This window comes from Rhinopithecus roxellana, chromosome 2 (assembly GCF_007565055.1).
Source record: "Rhinopithecus roxellana isolate Shanxi Qingling chromosome 2, ASM756505v1, whole genome shotgun sequence".
Classification (NCBI taxonomy): domain Eukaryota; kingdom Metazoa; phylum Chordata; class Mammalia; order Primates; family Cercopithecidae; genus Rhinopithecus; species Rhinopithecus roxellana.
Genome location: NC_044550.1, coordinates 40,556,819 through 40,574,388, shown reverse-complemented (window position 1 = coordinate 40,574,388; position 17,570 = coordinate 40,556,819). Strand labels below are relative to the sequence as shown.

At 37.9% G+C, this 17,570-nt stretch overlaps 1 protein-coding gene across 1 annotated transcript in view; it reads right to left on the bottom strand.

The window, feature by feature from the left end:
- Window positions 1–10,729: 10,729 nt before the first annotated feature.
- The window catches only part of TMPRSS11D (transmembrane serine protease 11D), a 62,933-nt gene continuing 56,092 nt past the window's right edge, over window positions 10,730–17,570 (bottom strand). Inside the window, exons 8-10 of the mRNA XM_010365547.2 lie at window positions 17,125–17,384; window positions 15,536–15,678; window positions 10,730–12,351 (exon numbers count right to left, since the gene is read on the bottom strand). Of these exons, the coding sequence (XP_010363849.1) occupies window positions 12,190–12,351; window positions 15,536–15,678; window positions 17,125–17,384 (565 nt within the window). The 3' untranslated portion in view covers window positions 10,730–12,189. The remainder of the gene's footprint in view (window positions 12,352–15,535; window positions 15,679–17,124; window positions 17,385–17,570) is intronic.

Genomic DNA, 17,570 nt, shown 5'->3' with positions numbered 1-17,570 from the left:
TAGAGACTAGATAGGACATACCTTAATGTTTAGCTATCTGGAAAGGAAAGAATTTGTTAGAAATCTGAGGCAGCAGTAAAGGAGAATTAGTCTAGGAGAAGAGGATTCTTGGATAATAGACTTTGTTAAAGAAACTCAAACTCAGTATATGATCAAGTAGAATCATTGTCCTACCTCCCTCCTTCCAGAAACATTTTCAGGGGAAGATAATTAGGGAAGCCATATTTGTATTAGGATGAAAAGAACCATAATGTCAGTTCTTATATCAGTTATTAATAGGATCTTGAGCAGATCATCTACATTTAAAAAGTCTACATTAATTGTATATATTTGAGCATTCCAGACACTATCCTTGGTGTGTGTGCAAAATTCTAGTATATTATTCCCATTCTCTTTGTCTATGTAAATTCTGCTAATCCTTTGAGGTTAGCTCGATCCTACTTTCTCCATGTGGGCCTCTCAAAACATATTGCTTTATCGTCTGAAGCTCACAAACTCCTGGTGTCTTGCAACAAAATGTACACAGGACTTGGAGTATATTAGACTAGAGAACAGGTGATAAGTCTCCCTAATCATTGTCCTAGAATGACTTTTGGGGATCAAAGATCTTGACACAGATTACCTTCTTCCTTCATTGATCAAAAAAATATATATTGCACACCTGCTGTGACATTGACACATTGGCATAGAATTAGAAATAATACTCTAAGGTGATTGCAATCTTACGATGAAAGCAATCAAATAAACCAGAAATTGAAACACATCAAAATGAACACTGGACAGAGCATACGTGGAGCACTATATGAACATAGAAGTGAAACTTAATCCCATTGTTCTGGGAAGGAGTAAGGAAAGAGTACTCAGAACATGTCATATCTAACCCAACACATAAAGGAATGCATAGGAACATAATATTTAGACAGGTGAAAGTAATGAGTCACCCTGGTAAAAATAAAGGGAGAATTGCAATTTGGGATGATTGAAAATTACCCCAAGGTAATGACCAAGTTGAAGAAGGTGCAGGAGTATGTGTGTGTGTCTGTGTGTGTGTGTGTGTGTCTGTGTGTGTGTGTGTGTGTGTATGTGTGTTTAGTGGGTGGCAGTGGTGGAAGATGTTGACAGGAGGGAGGGTGACGGAAATCAGAAGTATCCAGATTCTGTAAGGCATGCTCGTCTATTTAGGGAGTTTGGACTTGATTTCAGAGCCATACAGTGTCAGTGAAGAGTATAAATATGATTAGATTGACATTTAATTAAAATAAATCTGGCTTGCTAATTGGAAAGAAGATTGGAAAATGGAGAAACTGGAGTTGAAAGGGAACAGCTAGACAGTTATTCAGGTGCCAGTGCTTTGAACTAAGGTAGTGAAATGGAGATATCTGGACTTGATAGGATTTAATGATTGATTGGGTATGGCAAGTGAGGGAGTGGAGGAATCAAAGCAACACTGACGAATGACTTCATGAAATATTGTTTTGACAAAGGTATCTATGGCATCCTGGTGAATGACATAGCAAACAATAAGCTGCATGATAATGCCTTGGTCAGTGATCAGTTTGTTAAACAACTCTATCCAAGTAATGTTGATCAGTAATTGAATATGAATCCTAGTGAAGTTATTTAGTACACACTTTGTTTTGGCTTTGCTTTATTCAATATTTTAACCAAAATTTAGGAAAAATGAAAACATTTTGGTAGGAGTAGCCAATATCATAATATACAAGGTTGAGACTAAAAGGAGACATTATACCTGAGATAAAATATTTGAGACACCACCATGTTGACCTATTTTGTGGGGCTTACCTTTTACAGAAAACAAAACAAGTGTTCAGAACAACATTTTGAAATGTTGTATGTTGTGTTTTTTCATTTTTGATAATTTCTTTTTTTTTTTTTCTAGTTTTTTGGAGATAGGGTCTTGCTCTGTCGCCCAGGGTGGAATGTAGTGGTGCGATCTCAGCTCACTACAACCTCCGTCTCCCAGGTTCAAGTGATTCTCATGCCTCAGCCTCAAAAGTAGCTTGGATTATAGACATGTGCCACCATGCTCAGCTAATTTTTGTAGTTTTAATAAAGACTACATTTTGCCATGTTGGCCAGGCTGGTCTGAAACTCCTGTCCTCAAGTGATCCTCCCACCTCGGCCTCCCAAAATACTGGGATTACAGGTGTGAACCACCATGCCCAGGCATTTCTGGTAATTTAATTTGATCCTATTAGATCCCATTAGTATATTAGATAAGAGACCAGGTGAGAAGCTTCCCTAATTATTGTCCTAAAATGGTTTCTGGAGATCAAAGATCCTGACACGGGTTATCTTCTACCTTCATTGACCAAAAAATATATATTGCACACCTGTTATGGCACTGACACGATGTTAACTATATAATTAGAAATAATACTCTAAAGGCTGGGCACAGTGGCTCATGCCTGTAATCCTTTGGACTTCGGGAGACTGAGGCGGGCAGATCACTTGAGGTCAGGAGTTCAAGACCAGCCTGGCCAACCTGGTGAACCCAGTCTCTACTAAAAATACAAAAATTAACTGGGCGTTGTGGTGAGTGCCTGTAGGCCCAGCTACTCAGGAGGCCGAGGCAGGAGAATCACTTGAACTTGGGAGGGGGAGGTTGCAGTGAGCTGAGATCACGCCATTGCACTCCAGTCTGGGCGACAAAATAAGACTCTTAAAAAAAAAAAAAAAGAAGAAGAGAAAAAGAGAAAGAATACTGTAAGGTATTAAGGGGAATTCCTGAATACCTTAATACATTACCCTTAATACATTAAAGGTAAGAAAGGAGGAGTGGGGAGCAAGATGGCCGAATAGGAACAGCTCCAGTCTCCAGCTCCCAGCGCGAGTTACACAGAAGATGGGTGATTTCTGCATTTTCAACTGAAGTACCGGGTTCATCTCACTGGGGAGTGCCGGACAGTCGATGCTGGTAAGCTGGTGCAGCCTGACCAGCGAGAGCTGAGGCAGGGCAAGGCATTGCCTCACCTGGGAACTGCAAGGAGGAAGGGAATCCCTTTTCCTAGCCAAGGGAAACTGAGACACACAACACGTGGAAAATTGGGTAACTCCCACCCTAATACTGTGCTTTACCAAGGGTCTTAGCAAGCGGCACACCAGGAGATTATATCCCACACCTGGCCCGGAGGGTCCCATGCCCACGGAGCCTCCCTCATTGCTAGCACAGCAGTCTGAGATCTAACTGCAAGGCGGCAGCGAGGCTGGGGCAGGGGCACCCGCCATTGCTGAGGCTTAAGTAGGTAAACAAAGCCTCTGGGAAACTCAAACTGGGTGGAACCCACCACAGCTCAAGAAGGCCTGCCTGTCTCTGTACCACTCCACCTCTAGGTGGAGTCTGAGAGCTGTCTGACAGCTTTGAAGAGAGCAGTGGATCTCCCAGCAGGGGGTTGAGATCTGAGAACAGACAGACTGCCTGCTCAAGTGGGTCCCTGATGCCTGAGTAGCCTAACTGGGAGACATCCCTCACTAGGTGCAGACCAACACCTCACACCTCACATGGCAGGGTACACCCCTGAGACGAAGCTTCCAGAGCAAGAATCAGACAGCAGCACTTGCTGTTCAGCAATATTCTATATTCTGCAGCCTCCGCTGCTGATACCCAGGCAAACAGGGTCTGGAGTAGACCTCAAGCAATCTCCAACAGACCTGCAGCCGAGGGTCCTGACTGTTAGAAGGAAACCTAACAAACAGAAAGGACCCCCACACCAAAACCCCATCAGTACGTTGCCAGCATCAAAGACCAAAGGCAGATAAAACCACAAAGATGGGGAAAAAGTTGGGCAGAAAAGCTGGAAATTCAAAAAATAAGAGCACATCTTCCCCTCCAAAGGAACGCAGCTCATCGCCAGCAACAGATCAAAGCTGGATGGAGAATGACATTGATGAGTTGAGAGGAGAAGGCTTCAGTCAATCAAACTTCTCAGAGCTAAAGGAGGAACTACGTACCCAGAGCAAAGAAACTAATAATCTTGAAAAAAGAAAGGAAGAATGGATAACTAGAATAATCAATGCAGAGAAAGCCATAAATGATGGACAGAGATAAAAACCATGACACGAGAAATACGTGACAAATGCACAAGCTTCAGTAACTGACTCGATCAACTGGAAGAAAGAGTATCAATAATTGAAGATCAAATGAATGATATGAAGTGAGAAGAGAAATCTAGAGAAAAAAGGAAAAAGAAATGAACAAAGCCTCCAAGAAATATGCGATTATGTGAAAAGACCAAATCTACATCTGATTGGTGTGCCTGAAAAGTGAGGGGGAAAATGGAACCAAGTTGGAAAACACTCTTCAAGATATCATCCAGGAGAACTTCCCCAACCTAGTAAGGCAGGCCAACATTCAAATTCAGGAAATGCAAAGAATGCCACAAAGATAATCCTCGAGAAGAGCAACTCCAAGACACATAATTGTCAGATTCACCAAAGTTGAAATGAAGGAAAAACTGTTAAGGGCAGCCAGAGAGAAAGGTTGGGTTACCCACAAAGGGAAGCCCATCAGACTAACAGCAGATCTCTTGGCAGAAACTCTACAAGCCAGAAGAGAGTAGGGGTCAATATTCAATTTTTATTTTTTATTTTATTTTATTTTTTTTGAGATGGAGTCTCGCTCTGTCGCCCGGGCTGGAGTGCAGTGGCCGGATCTCAGCTCACTGCAAGCCCCGCCTCCTGGGTTTATGCCATTCTCCTGCCTCAGCCTCCCGAGTAGCTGGGACTACAGGCACCCGCCACCTCGCCCGGCTAGTTTTTTGTATTTTTTAGTAGAGACGGGGTTTCACCTGTGTTAGCCAGGATGGTCTCGATCTCCTGACCTCATGATCCGCCCATCTCGGCCTCCCAAATTGCTGGGATTACAGGCTTGAGCCACCGCGCCCGGCCAATATTCTTAAAGAAAAGAATTTTAAACCCAGAATTTCATATCCAGCCAAACTAAGTTTCATAAGTGAAGGAGAAATAAAATACTTTACAGACAAGCAAATGCTTAGAGATTTTGTCACCACCAGGTCTGTCCTACAAGAGATCCTGAAGGAAACACTAAACATGGAAAAGAACAACCGGTACCAGCCATTGCAAAAACATGCCAAAATGTAAAGACCATCGATACTAGGAAGAAACAGCATCAACTAATGAGCAAAATAACCAGCTAATATCACAATGACAGGATCAAGTTTACACATAACAATATTAACCTTAAGTGTAAATGGACTAAATTGTACAATTAAAAGACACAGAGTGGCAAATTGGATAAAGAGTCAAGACCCATCAGTTTGCTGTGTTCAGGAGACCCATCTCACGTGCAGAGACACATGTAGGCTCAAAATAAAGAGATGGAGGAAGATCTACCAAGCAAATGGAGAACAAAAAAAAGTAGGGGTTGCAATACCAGTCTCTGATAAAACAGACGTTAAACCATCAAAGATCTAAAGAGACAATGAAGGCCATTACATAATGGTAAAGGATTCAATTCAACAAGAAGAGCTCACTATCCTAAATATATATGCACCCAATACAGGAGCACCCAGATTCATAAAGCAAGTCCTTAGAGACTTACAAAGAGACTTAGACTCCCATACAATAATAATGGGAGATTTCAACACCCCACGGTCAATATTAGACAGATCAATGAGACACAAAGTTAACAAGGATATCCAGGAATTGAACTCAACTCTGCACCCAGCAGACCTAATAGACATCTACAGAACTCTCCACCCCAAATCAACAGAATATACATTCTTCTCAGCACCACATCGCACCTATTACAAAATTGACCACATAGTTGGAAGTAAAGCACTCCTCAGCAAATGTAAAAGAGCAGAAATTATAACAAACTGTCTCGCAGACCACAGTGCAATCAAACTAGAACTCAGGATTAAGAAACTCAATCAAAACCGCTCAACTACATGGAAACTGAACAACCTGCTCCTGAATGACTACTGGGTACATAATGAAATGAAGGCAGAAATAAAGATGTTCTTTGAAACCAATGAGAACAAAGATACAACATACCAGAATCTCTGGGACACATTTAAAGCAGTGTGTAGAGGGAAATTTATAGCACTAAATGCCCTCAAGAGAAAGCTGGAAAGATCTAAAATTGACACCCTAACATCACAATTAAAAGAACTAGAGAAGCAAGAGCTAGCACATTCAAAAGCTAGCGGAAGGCAAGAAATAACTAAGATCACAGCAGAACTGAAGGAGCTAGAGACAGAAAAACCCTCCAAAAAAATCAATGAATTCAGGAGCTGGTTTTTTGAAAAGATCAACAAAATTGATAGACCACTAGCAAGACTAATAAAGACGAAAAGAGAGAAGAATCAAATAGACGCAATAAAAAATGATAAAGGGGATATCACCACCAACCCCACAGAAATACAAACTACCATCAGAGAATACTATAAACACCTCTACGCAAATCAACTAGAAAACCTAGAAGAAATGGATAATTTCCTGGACACTTACACTCTCTCAAGACTAAACCAGGAAGAATTTGAATCCCTGAATAGACCAGTAGCAGGCTCTGAAATCGAGGCAACAATCAATAGCCTACCCACCAAAAAAGTCCAGGACCAGATGGATTCACAGCTGAATTCTACCAGAGGTACAAGGAGGAGCTGGTACCATTCCTTCTGAAACTATTCCAATCAACAGAAAAAGAGGGAATCCTCCCTAACTAATTTTATGAGGCCAACATCATCCTGATATCAAAGCCTGGCAGAGACACAACAAAAAAAGAGAATTTTAGACCAATATCCCTGATGAACATCGATGCAAAAATCCTCAATAAAATACTGGCAAACCGGATTCAGCAGCACATCAAAAAGCTTATCCACCATGATCAAGTGGACTTCATCCCTGGGATGCAAGGCTGATTCAACATTCGCAAATCAATAAACGTAATCCAGCATATAAACAGAACCAAAGACAAAAACCACATGATTATCTCAATAGATGCAGAAAAGGCTTTTGACAAAATTCAACACCCCTTCATGCTAAAAACACTCAATAAATTCGGTATTGATGGAACATATCTCAAAATAATAAGAGCTATTTATGACAAACCCACAGCTAATATCATACTGAATGGGCAAAAATTGGAAAAATTACCTTTGAAAACTGGCACAAGACAGGGATGCCCTCTCTCACCACTCCTATTCAACATAGTGTTGGAAGTTCTGGCTAGGGCAATCAGGCAAGAGAAAGAAGTCAAGGGTATTCAGTTAGGAAAAGAAGAAGTCAAATTGTCCCTGTTTGCAGATGACATGATTGTATATTTAGAAAACCCCATTGTCTCAGCCCAAAATCTCCTTAAGCTGATAAGCAACTTCAGCAAAGTCTCAGGATACAAAATTAATGTGCAAAAATCACAAGCATTCTTATACACCAGTAACAGACAAGCAGAGAGCCAAATCAGGAATGAACTCCCATTCACAATTGCTTCAAAGAGAATAAAATACCTAGGAATCCAACTTACAAGGGATGTAAAGGACCTCTTCAAGGAGAACTACAAACCACTGCTCAGTGAAATCAAAGAGGACACAAACAAATGGAAGAACATACCATGCTCATGGATAGGAAGAATCAGTATCGTGAAAATGGCCATACTTCCCAAGGTTATTTATAGATTCAATGCCATCCCCATCAAGCTACCAATGAGTTTCTTCACAGAATTGGAAAAAAACGGCTTTAAAGTTCATATGGAACCAAAAAAGAGCCCACATTGCCAAGACAATCCTAAGTCAAAAGGACAAAGCTGGAGGCATCACGCTACCTGACTTCAAACTATACTACAAGGCTACAGTAACCAAAACAGCATGGTACTGGTACCAAAACAGAGAAATAGACCAATGGAACAGAACAGAGTCCTCAGAAATAATACCACACATGTACAGCCATCTGATCCTTGACAAACCTGAGAGAAAAAAGAAATGGGGAAAGGATTCCTTATTTAATAAATGGTGTTGGGAAAATTGGCTAGCCATAAGTAGAAAGCTGAAACTGGATCCTTTCCTTACTCCTTATACGAAGATTAATTCAAGATGGATTAGAGACTTAAATGTTAGACCTAATACCATAAAAACCCTAGAAGAAAATCTAGGTAGTACCATTCAGGACATAGGCATGGGCAAGGACTTCATGTCTAAAACACCAAAAGCAATGGCAGCAAAAGCCAAAATTGACAAATGGGATCTAATTAAACTAAAGAGCTTCTGCACAGCAAAAGAAACTACCATCAGAGTGTAACAGGCAACCTACAGAATGGGAGAAAATTTTTGCAATCTACTCATCTGACAAAGGGCTAATATCCAGAATCTACAAAGAACTCAAACAAATATACAAGAAAAAAACAACAACCCCATCAAAAAGTGGGCAAAGGATATGAACAGACATTTCTCAAAAGAAGACATTCATACAGCCAACAGACACATGAAAAAATGCTCATCATCACTCGCCATCAGAGAAATGCAAATCAAAACTACAATGAGATACCATCTCACACCAGTTAGAATGGCAATCATTAAAAAATCAGGAAACAACAGGTGTTGGAGAGGATGTGGAGAAATAGGAACACTTTTACACTGTTGGTGGGATTGTAAACCAGTTCAACCATTATGGAAAACAGTATGGCAATTCCTCAAGGATCTAGAACTAGATGTACCATATGACCCAGCCATCCCACTACTGGGTACATACCCAAAGGATTATAAATTATTCTACTACAAAGACACATGCACACGTATGTTTATTGTGTCACTATTCACAATAGCAAAGACTTGGAATCAACCCAAATGTCCGTCTGTGACAGACTGGATTAAGAAAATGTGGCACATATGCACCATGGAATACTATGCACCCATAAAAAAGGATGAGTTTGCGTCCTTTGTAGGGACATGGATGCAGCTGGTAACCATCATTCTTAGCAAACTATCACAAGAACAGAAAACCAAACACCGCATGTTCTCACTCATAGGTGGGAACTGAACAATGAGATCACTTGGACTCAGGAAGGGGAACATCACACACTGGGGCCTATTATGGGGATGGGGGAGGGGGGAGGGATTGCGTTTGGGAGTTATACATGATATAAATGATGAATTGATGGGTGCTGACGAGTTGATGGGTGCAGCACATCAACATGGCACAAGTATACATATGTAACAAACCTGCATGTTATGCACATGTACCCTAGAACTTGAAGTATAATAAAAATAAATAAAAAAAAAAAAAAAGAAAAAAGAAATGAAATGAAACACCAGAAATAGAGAAGGAAATAACCTGTTTCCCCTACAGAAGATCAATCAAACTGACTGTTGTGAGTTGAAAAGGACTAGGTTTGATATCTGGATTATGTAGACATGTAATAAATATAAAGGGAAAAATCTATTTTTGGTCTAATTGAACCATTTCATATTTAGCAAGTTAGAAAAAAAAAAAAAAAGAAAGTGAGTTGTGTAAACTGGAGCTTGTGAAGGATTTAGATTCATAATCTGAGACGTTCCTAGTTTCCTTTTCCCTAACCACAGGGAAATTATCATGGTTTATGGCAAATTGCTGCTCTGAAAGGCTCAGTTTCGATTTTATTATAAATTAAATATATTTTTAATTAGTCTTCTATGACCTTCCCATTCTTTTATTGTCTGGTCAGAAATGTTGTACTCTTTATCATTTCATCCATTATGTTATATTGCATAATGTGTTTTTCAACATCACTATTCTCTGTATGTCTTACGAGCAAGTGTTATGTCTTATTTGTCTTTGTTTCATTGGTTAGCAGAGAACCTCAAACATAGTAGGATTCAATACATTTATTAAAGGAACAGTTTACTCTCTGTAATTAAGACGTCCAATTAGTGCAATAAGTAGTCAACTGTTTGCTCTAAACTTTCTTGAATAATTCTCTTTTCATTAGTTCTGTTCACTATTTTAAATTCAGGAGGATTCAGTTTTAGTACCAAATATTCACTTTGTTTGACACATTTTTTAATTGATTAGTATGTGTGCTTTTAAGAATTGATTAGTATGTATGCTGAACAGAATTTTCCCTGTTCAAAAACTCTTTCTACAACTGAATTAGGGTGCTAGAAAGTTTCTTCCAGAGCTCCCAGAATGACTTTTTAAGGACTAAAAGCATTTATAAATCACCACTCCTCTGTAACTACTCAAATTACTTTCATAAAGCCACACATAGGTGTCAGAAAAATTGAATTTATCAATACATAAAAAAAGCTCTTAAAATAAATGCTCCCCTAGTTTTCAAATATCTTTTCACAAAATATGCATATTTTGCTAAATAAGTTTTTATTGTTTTCAATAAATAATTGAATTTGCTCTATTTTCTGCTAAATAATCATCTCCTTTTATATAGCTTTCAATACATAAGAATAAACACACATATGTTTGCTATTATATGAGGGCAGCTGCGCACAGAAACACACGAACACACTCAAGCACAAAGAATCCCTCCCCTTGAGGTTTACTCTAAATTACCAGTTCAATGTTGTCTTCACAGGGTGCAGCTGAGGAGTGTGAAGCTGGACGCTTGCCTCAATTATAGCGCTTGATTACAAGGTAGCAGAAAGTGCCAGGCCTTTACTAGAGTATAGGTGGCAGTTATTTCATTGCAGAACCAATTAAATAAATGCTTTTGAATTGTCCTTCAAAAGTCATAACTTCCATAGATAATTAGGCAGGGAAATTATTTTAAAAGAATTTATTTGAAATAAAGTATAGCAAAGATTTCTTTGTACATTTCGCCAAGAGTTGGTGGCATTTTCAACTCCCCTTCCCTTAAAGTAGATGGCTTTAATGTAGGTATTTTCACAGTTTTACATCAGGAAATGCAAGAAGTTTTCAGCAAATGTATGGAGCAGTCCTGACGCCCAGATGTAGGGAGTTAGCTTCTAGAAGGAGGAAGCCCTGACGCGTAGATGATCATGCATAGGCAAGCTTTAGCTGCACTAGGAGCTCATAAAAACTCAGGAATATTAATGATTCAGACTACATAGATTTTTGTGCCATTACATTTTAGTGGATTTAATTTACATTATATTCTTTGGTGGGGGAGGCATGTATATGAGAAGGGGAGAGAGAGAGAAAGAGAAAATGAGAGAGGAAGAGTGAAAAAATTTTTTCTGTCTTCAAGATCATTCTGTTGATATTAAGCTTTTAAACTTTTCCTTTGCAAACCAACTCTTTCCCCTCTTTAAACTTTCAATTCATTATTTAGATTTAGCATTTGAAGACCATTTTACTCTCAAAAATATAACTGCCAGTGATAAGAAGTCTGTAGTGGGAAATTCTTCCTGACGATTAAATTTTTCATTCTTAAAAATATTATTATTTTGTTGTTAAAAAGTACTATGTAGTTGTAAAGCACCTGAGAAGGTTGTGTAGGTATATTTCTTAACTTCTCTGTAAAGTAGATATAGCCTCTCCGTTATGTAGATGAAGGATATTTTTCATGGGTCATCATGAAAATATCTACAATTATTTGAGTCCCAGTTGAGGAGTGAACTATTTTAACTTTTGCCTTAAATAGCTGAAAATTATCCACTATTTCCTATGGGAGCGTGTTCTTACAGGATAATTAAGATTAGGTTATATGTAGTACAACAGTTTCACATTTTTAATTTTAGGACTCATACTGACTATAAGATATTGAGTAACCAAATATTTTAAATACATATTATTTCTCTTGCCTCATACTGTTCTTTTTGTCCTGAATATTATTCCATCACTTTTTCCTTTGCATGTTTCCACACTTTGCTTGCTTCTCATCCTCAGTGAAACCCTCAGAGAAGACCCCTCTGACCCATTAGACCTGTGCAGATTCCTCTACTATACATGCTCAAGGTTCCTGTTTTTCTCACTACTAGTATTTAGCACAACTATAATGAAATTGTTCACTCTGTAATTAGTTTAGTGTGTTTTTTCTGTTACACAGCCACAGTACTATGCAACATTCATGTAGTTCTCTGGAGAAAATAGAAAACGTTTAATAATAAAGAAAGATTAAACAGTGTTTGTTAAATCATATTTATGTAACAAGTTGTTAAATTAGGACATTTCCAGTTTCTTTTTCGGTTGAAATGTAAAGCTTTGGAATTTAAGACAGGCACACCCGCATACAGACTTTGCAACAGGGATGCACTTGTTGCACTAGATCCCAGTTTGTTGCCTAATCCAGTCTCGGTAGGTTGTCACTCGGGTATACACTCCTGGCCTATCTGGCAGGCCACACTGATCTCCCCAGCTTACTATCCCCACAACAAACCAAAGCCGCCGTGAGTCTTCTTGTACTAGGGGGCCACCAGAGTCACCCTGTAAAAAAAACAGAATGACTTATTACTTAAGTGCAAAGACAAACCCAAAATATTAAGGAGTTTATTTCTATGGCAGTCGAGGAAGGAGTCACATCCATTATATGAATAAAGTCAGCCTATTTCCTTTTGAAATATTATACCAAGTCGTGGAAAAATCACTGAAATCCTCAAAGTACCCAAGTTGTTCCTTCAGCGAGTCTGAGAAGATAACAAATACATTTTTCAGATTTCCCTCAGTCACTGCGTGGTTGCCTCCTACTCATCCAGGCTTTCTCTCCTTCAGGAAAACTTCTCTGAGCAACCTTTTTCCTTCCCACTCTCACCCTTTCCAGCTTTGGGCTCAATTGTTCTTCACTGTGTCCTTACATCTTGTGTGTGTCTCTGTCACTGCTCTACTACTTTATAAAAGCACAGTTGTGCATTTGTGTGCCTATTTAGACTTAATCCCATTGGTCAGTTTTTTGTTTGTTTGTTTGTTTTGTTTTGTTTTTGATATAGCAGCTGCATGCCTCTGAAACATTCACTTGCATTTATTATATTTGTTCAATGTCTGTTTTCCCAGATATACTGTAAGGTCCAACAGGAAAGAAAACATACGTATTCTGTACACTGCTGAAACCGAAGCTTCTAGCCCTTAAGAGATGTTTGTTGAATGAATGAGTTCCTGGAAATCTGACTTATCTTCCTAACCTTAGCACACTGCATGGTGTCTGATGCATAGTATTTCATCAAAAAGTCTTCTTTTGGTGAAGAAATGTATATAGTCATAAGCAAAACACTCCTAATGAGATACTTACCACCCAGTCATAATAATGAACCAACAAACCAACAAACATTTGTGCACATAATAATCTAGTTGGGGAGACATATTGAGTATGTCTTACATTCTGGGTTTAAATCCTCCACTTACAACCTATGTGACCGTTGATAAGCTGGTGAATAGCTCTCTGTACCTCTGTTTCCTCTTATAATGTTTGTATGAGTTTAAAACTCAAAGCACTTTGAGTACAGCTTAGCATATAGTATAGTCAGTACTAATAAAAGTCAGCTATTATTACCAAGTGTGCTTCTAAATTAGTCAGCTATTCATTGGCTGCTCTTAGTAGCTAGCTCACCCATACCTGTTTAATTACTGGTCTAGATGGGGAGAAGAGTCAGTGTGTGAAGTGCCAGTATGCATGGCAAAAACTTCATGAAGCTGGTTGTCACCTGCTTCTTTTATATGACATATGCATGCTTCAGTTAACCAGTTCTCCGTACTTTCTATTATTGTTTTTGTAGTGCTTTTTCTATAGTGAGAAATTATTTTGCATGATGTCTGACCAAATGTGGGCAAGTAAATGTTAAAGCAAGAGGGACTTGTAATTTTTCCATATCTAGCCAACTTCATTGCCTAACTGCAGACATTTGAATTTGTGTCCTCTCTTGTAGACCATAGGCTTGCTGAATGCAGGGATAGTATTGTTGTGCTAACATAATGTCTGGTGCATAGAAAGTAATTAATATAATTCCTTCGAATTAATGAACGTAAAAATGAACAAAAGAATGGATAAAACAAACAAGATCTTTTAAGTTCTTATGTAAAGTGCTGTGTTCTTTTTTTTTTTTTTTTTGAAGTGTGAAATATGCATTATAGTATTTCAGTTAAAAATTAGTGAGCCATAGAGTGGAATACACATGGACGGTATCATGATGAGTTATGGCTTGAACTGGGCTTGAAGGAAGAGAATAATTTGTATGCACCGAAGGACAGAAGGTAAGCGACATTATAAATGGAAAAATAATGAATAACACCCTTTTAAAACTCATGCTTATTTTTAAGTCTTAATTAATGCTCTCAGTAAGTCTGGAATTGTCAGTGTGGAGGTGTGTTGCTTATTTGATTGGTGGATTCTTTGGAAAGCTATCATGAAACTTGAGAATTTGTTGTTTCAGGGCTAGTAGTAACAGAGAAACAGGAAGGAGAGCAAGAAGGATTTCCTACTACAGAGACATCTCTACCGAAAGGAGATAAAGGACTGGGTAATTAACAGTATCTTGACAATTGAAAAACAAATCTCCACCTACACACAACTTACAGCTGATAAAAATGTTTCATTTTGGGAAAAGTGCTCATGCATTGGGGGCTTTACGTAAAATGTGAGAACTACTTTTTATCCACTTTTTAAAGACCATGAGCACTAAATAGAAAAGTCAGTGACCTTTTGATGTGAAGAATAATTCTTATCCTTCTGTATACAATTCCCCCACAAAAACAGCAACAAGTTACACAAGTAAACAGATTGATTTTTTAAAACTCCAGGCTAAAAGAATATTCAATTTCTGACACTACCTGTTCCTGTTACTATATGGAGTTGGATTTCAGATATGTGAACAAAGCCTATTAAAAGATATAACTGCATCGATTATGTTTAGATAATTTAATTTAACATTTTAGAATTAAAACTTGATTTTAATCACTTTACAGTGAGGATTTCATATTTATTGTTTGTTTTTGTACATTTGTTTAAAAATTATGGGCTGGATCCAAATATAATATTTCTTTTCCTTTTCATTTGTGCTGTTTCATTATTGTAGGAGCTTTTGTAACTTAAATTACTAGGATTTTGTATAAAGTTTCTGTCTTCAAGGTGTCCAAGAATTACTATTTATCTCTTAAAATTCATTTACTATATATATTAATTTTATAATATAGTGATTAATTTTTTATTTAATCCTTCTTAGCAGTTAAAAGGTTGAGGTTAAAGTTATTAACACCAGTGACCATGGTCTACATTAACAACAGTGAAATAGATGAGATTTCTTTGTTGCTTAAAATGTGCCTGACATATTTAGTCTTCATTTAATTTTTCTTAGTACGCAAAAAGTTAGGTGCTATTATGATTATCCCCAGCTTTTAGATAAAGAGACTTGGTAATGGAGGTTAAGGAATTCAAATCGAGATCTTTCTGATTCTTGGCTTTGGATGGTTAACTACTCTGTAATGTGGCCTCTCAGAGTGAATGCTTTCATAATAGATAAACTTCATAAAAAATTTTATTTCTAAACTCTAGATTATAAATTTTAGAGGAACAGAACTGTGTATTGTAACTGTTACCTTTATGTCTATCACATTATCAGATACTAGGGAGTGCTCATACACTTCTTGGATGATGACATGGATCAGATTTTCTTGAGCTTACCTGACATGCATCCACTCCACCTTGAGGTACTCCAGCACACAGCATTCCAGACAAGATGGCTCCATTATAACTATATGGTGCATTACATACATCATTACTTATTATTCTGACCTGTCCTTGCCTTAGCTGTGAAACTGTGGGGCCTGTTTGGTATAAAAGCAGGAAAAAAATGGACTTCAAGATATGTACATTATTGACCCTATAATGAATTTGAGAAGAAATAAATGTACTCCAAACATTATTTCATATTTAACAGTGAAGGCTCCTAAAGATTTACTTTGGAGTTTCTTTGCAGCAAAAATTCTCCGAGTAGATGAAGATAACCCCTTTCACAGATCAGTTTTTTTTTTTTTTTTTTTGCTTTAGCTTTGTGACACAGTGCCCCTTAAACCTTTAGAGAAAACAAATTTGCTACCTTAAAATTGGCTAAAAGAATTTAAATTATCCACTGACAGACTTTGGATTGGAAGATTACATATTGAATAACCTTTAACCTAGCAGCAAAAGAGAAACCAGCCTAGTTTCAAGGCTAAAGAACTAGTCTATTTTATATTGATGTACTCTCACAATGACACCACCAGTATTTCATGACTGGTGCAAATTTTATCTATTATACCAAATTACTTTGGGTCACAAGAACACAATAGAACATGTTCTAGAACTATTAAGGCTTTATATTACTCCTTGGAGAGACAATCTACAACATGGGTAAAAGCCCAGGGAAATTGTCAATGCTACCCTTCCACTCCTTCGCTGACACTCTTACTTTCTCTTTGGTTCTAGTAGCTCTTGTGCATTGTCCTCATTTTAGTTTCCTTTTTATGCATTCAATAAACAAATATAAACAATACTTATGTTCACATCGAGTCTTTGCCATAGAGGCAGGATTTATTTTATCCTAGAATACTTTAAAGGGCAGTTAATACTTTAAGAATTATTAAGGCCTCATAGAATGTCTAATCTAAATACTCCCATTGCTTTGGGAGGCCAAGGCAGGAGGCTGACTTGAGGGCAGGAATTCGAAACCAGCCTGAGCAACATAGCAAGAATTTATTTCTAGAAAAAAAAAAAAAAAAAAAAAAAAAAAAAAAGCTGGGTATGCTGGTACACACTTATTTATAGTCCCAGCTACTTGGGAGGCTGAAGCAAGAGGATTTCTTAAGACCAGAGTTTGAGGCTGCAGTAAGCCACGATTGTGCCACTGCACTGCAGTCTGAGAAAGTCTTTGTCTCTAAAAAACAAGCAAACAAACAAACAAAATCTTTCTTATTGTTTATAGGGAAGCTGTTTGAATCTTTTAGAATCTCCGTATTGTTAAATAACTCATGTTTCTTCATAACTTTGTTTTACATTTTCCTTTTACTATATTTGACGATTCTCCATAATTCCTGGGGCATTGCTTTGCTTTGCTAAGGAAACTCAGGGGTAGCCAGAGCTTGGGCTGAACAGAATATAGAATGATTCTGTCTGTAGAAGAATAGAAACACCTATTCCAGGTGTTTCCTAATTTAAAAAATTACATAATAGCAAATATAAGACATTTCTATTGTTAATTTTTTTTTCTGAGACACTTACCGACATATACTTACCAGAATACTCTTGAGCACCCCATCCTGTTACATAAGCAGTAGAGCCAAGTGGAATATTCTGGGTAGCGGCTGGGAGACACACACTATGGATGTCTCTGGTAAAGGTGACACTGTTCTCAAGTCTCACAAGTGCAATGTCATTTTCATGAGTTGCAGATATATAATTGTTATGAATTAAAATACTTCTTACTCTCATTCTTAGTCTAGGATTTGTTGTGGAAATACCAAAGGTGGCAATCCATTCACGAGGATTGGAGTTGCTAAAACATTATGAAAACATATTATATGAGTAGGGAATTTGTGAACATTTCAGATATATAAATTTGTCTTAGCCATCCTGTACCACTATCCAGAAACTATTGGATCCACATCTCTTTGTTATATATTCCTGCATTAGAAGCTGGCAAATGAGTTTAATTCTTCACTGGCAGAATACGTGGGCACTT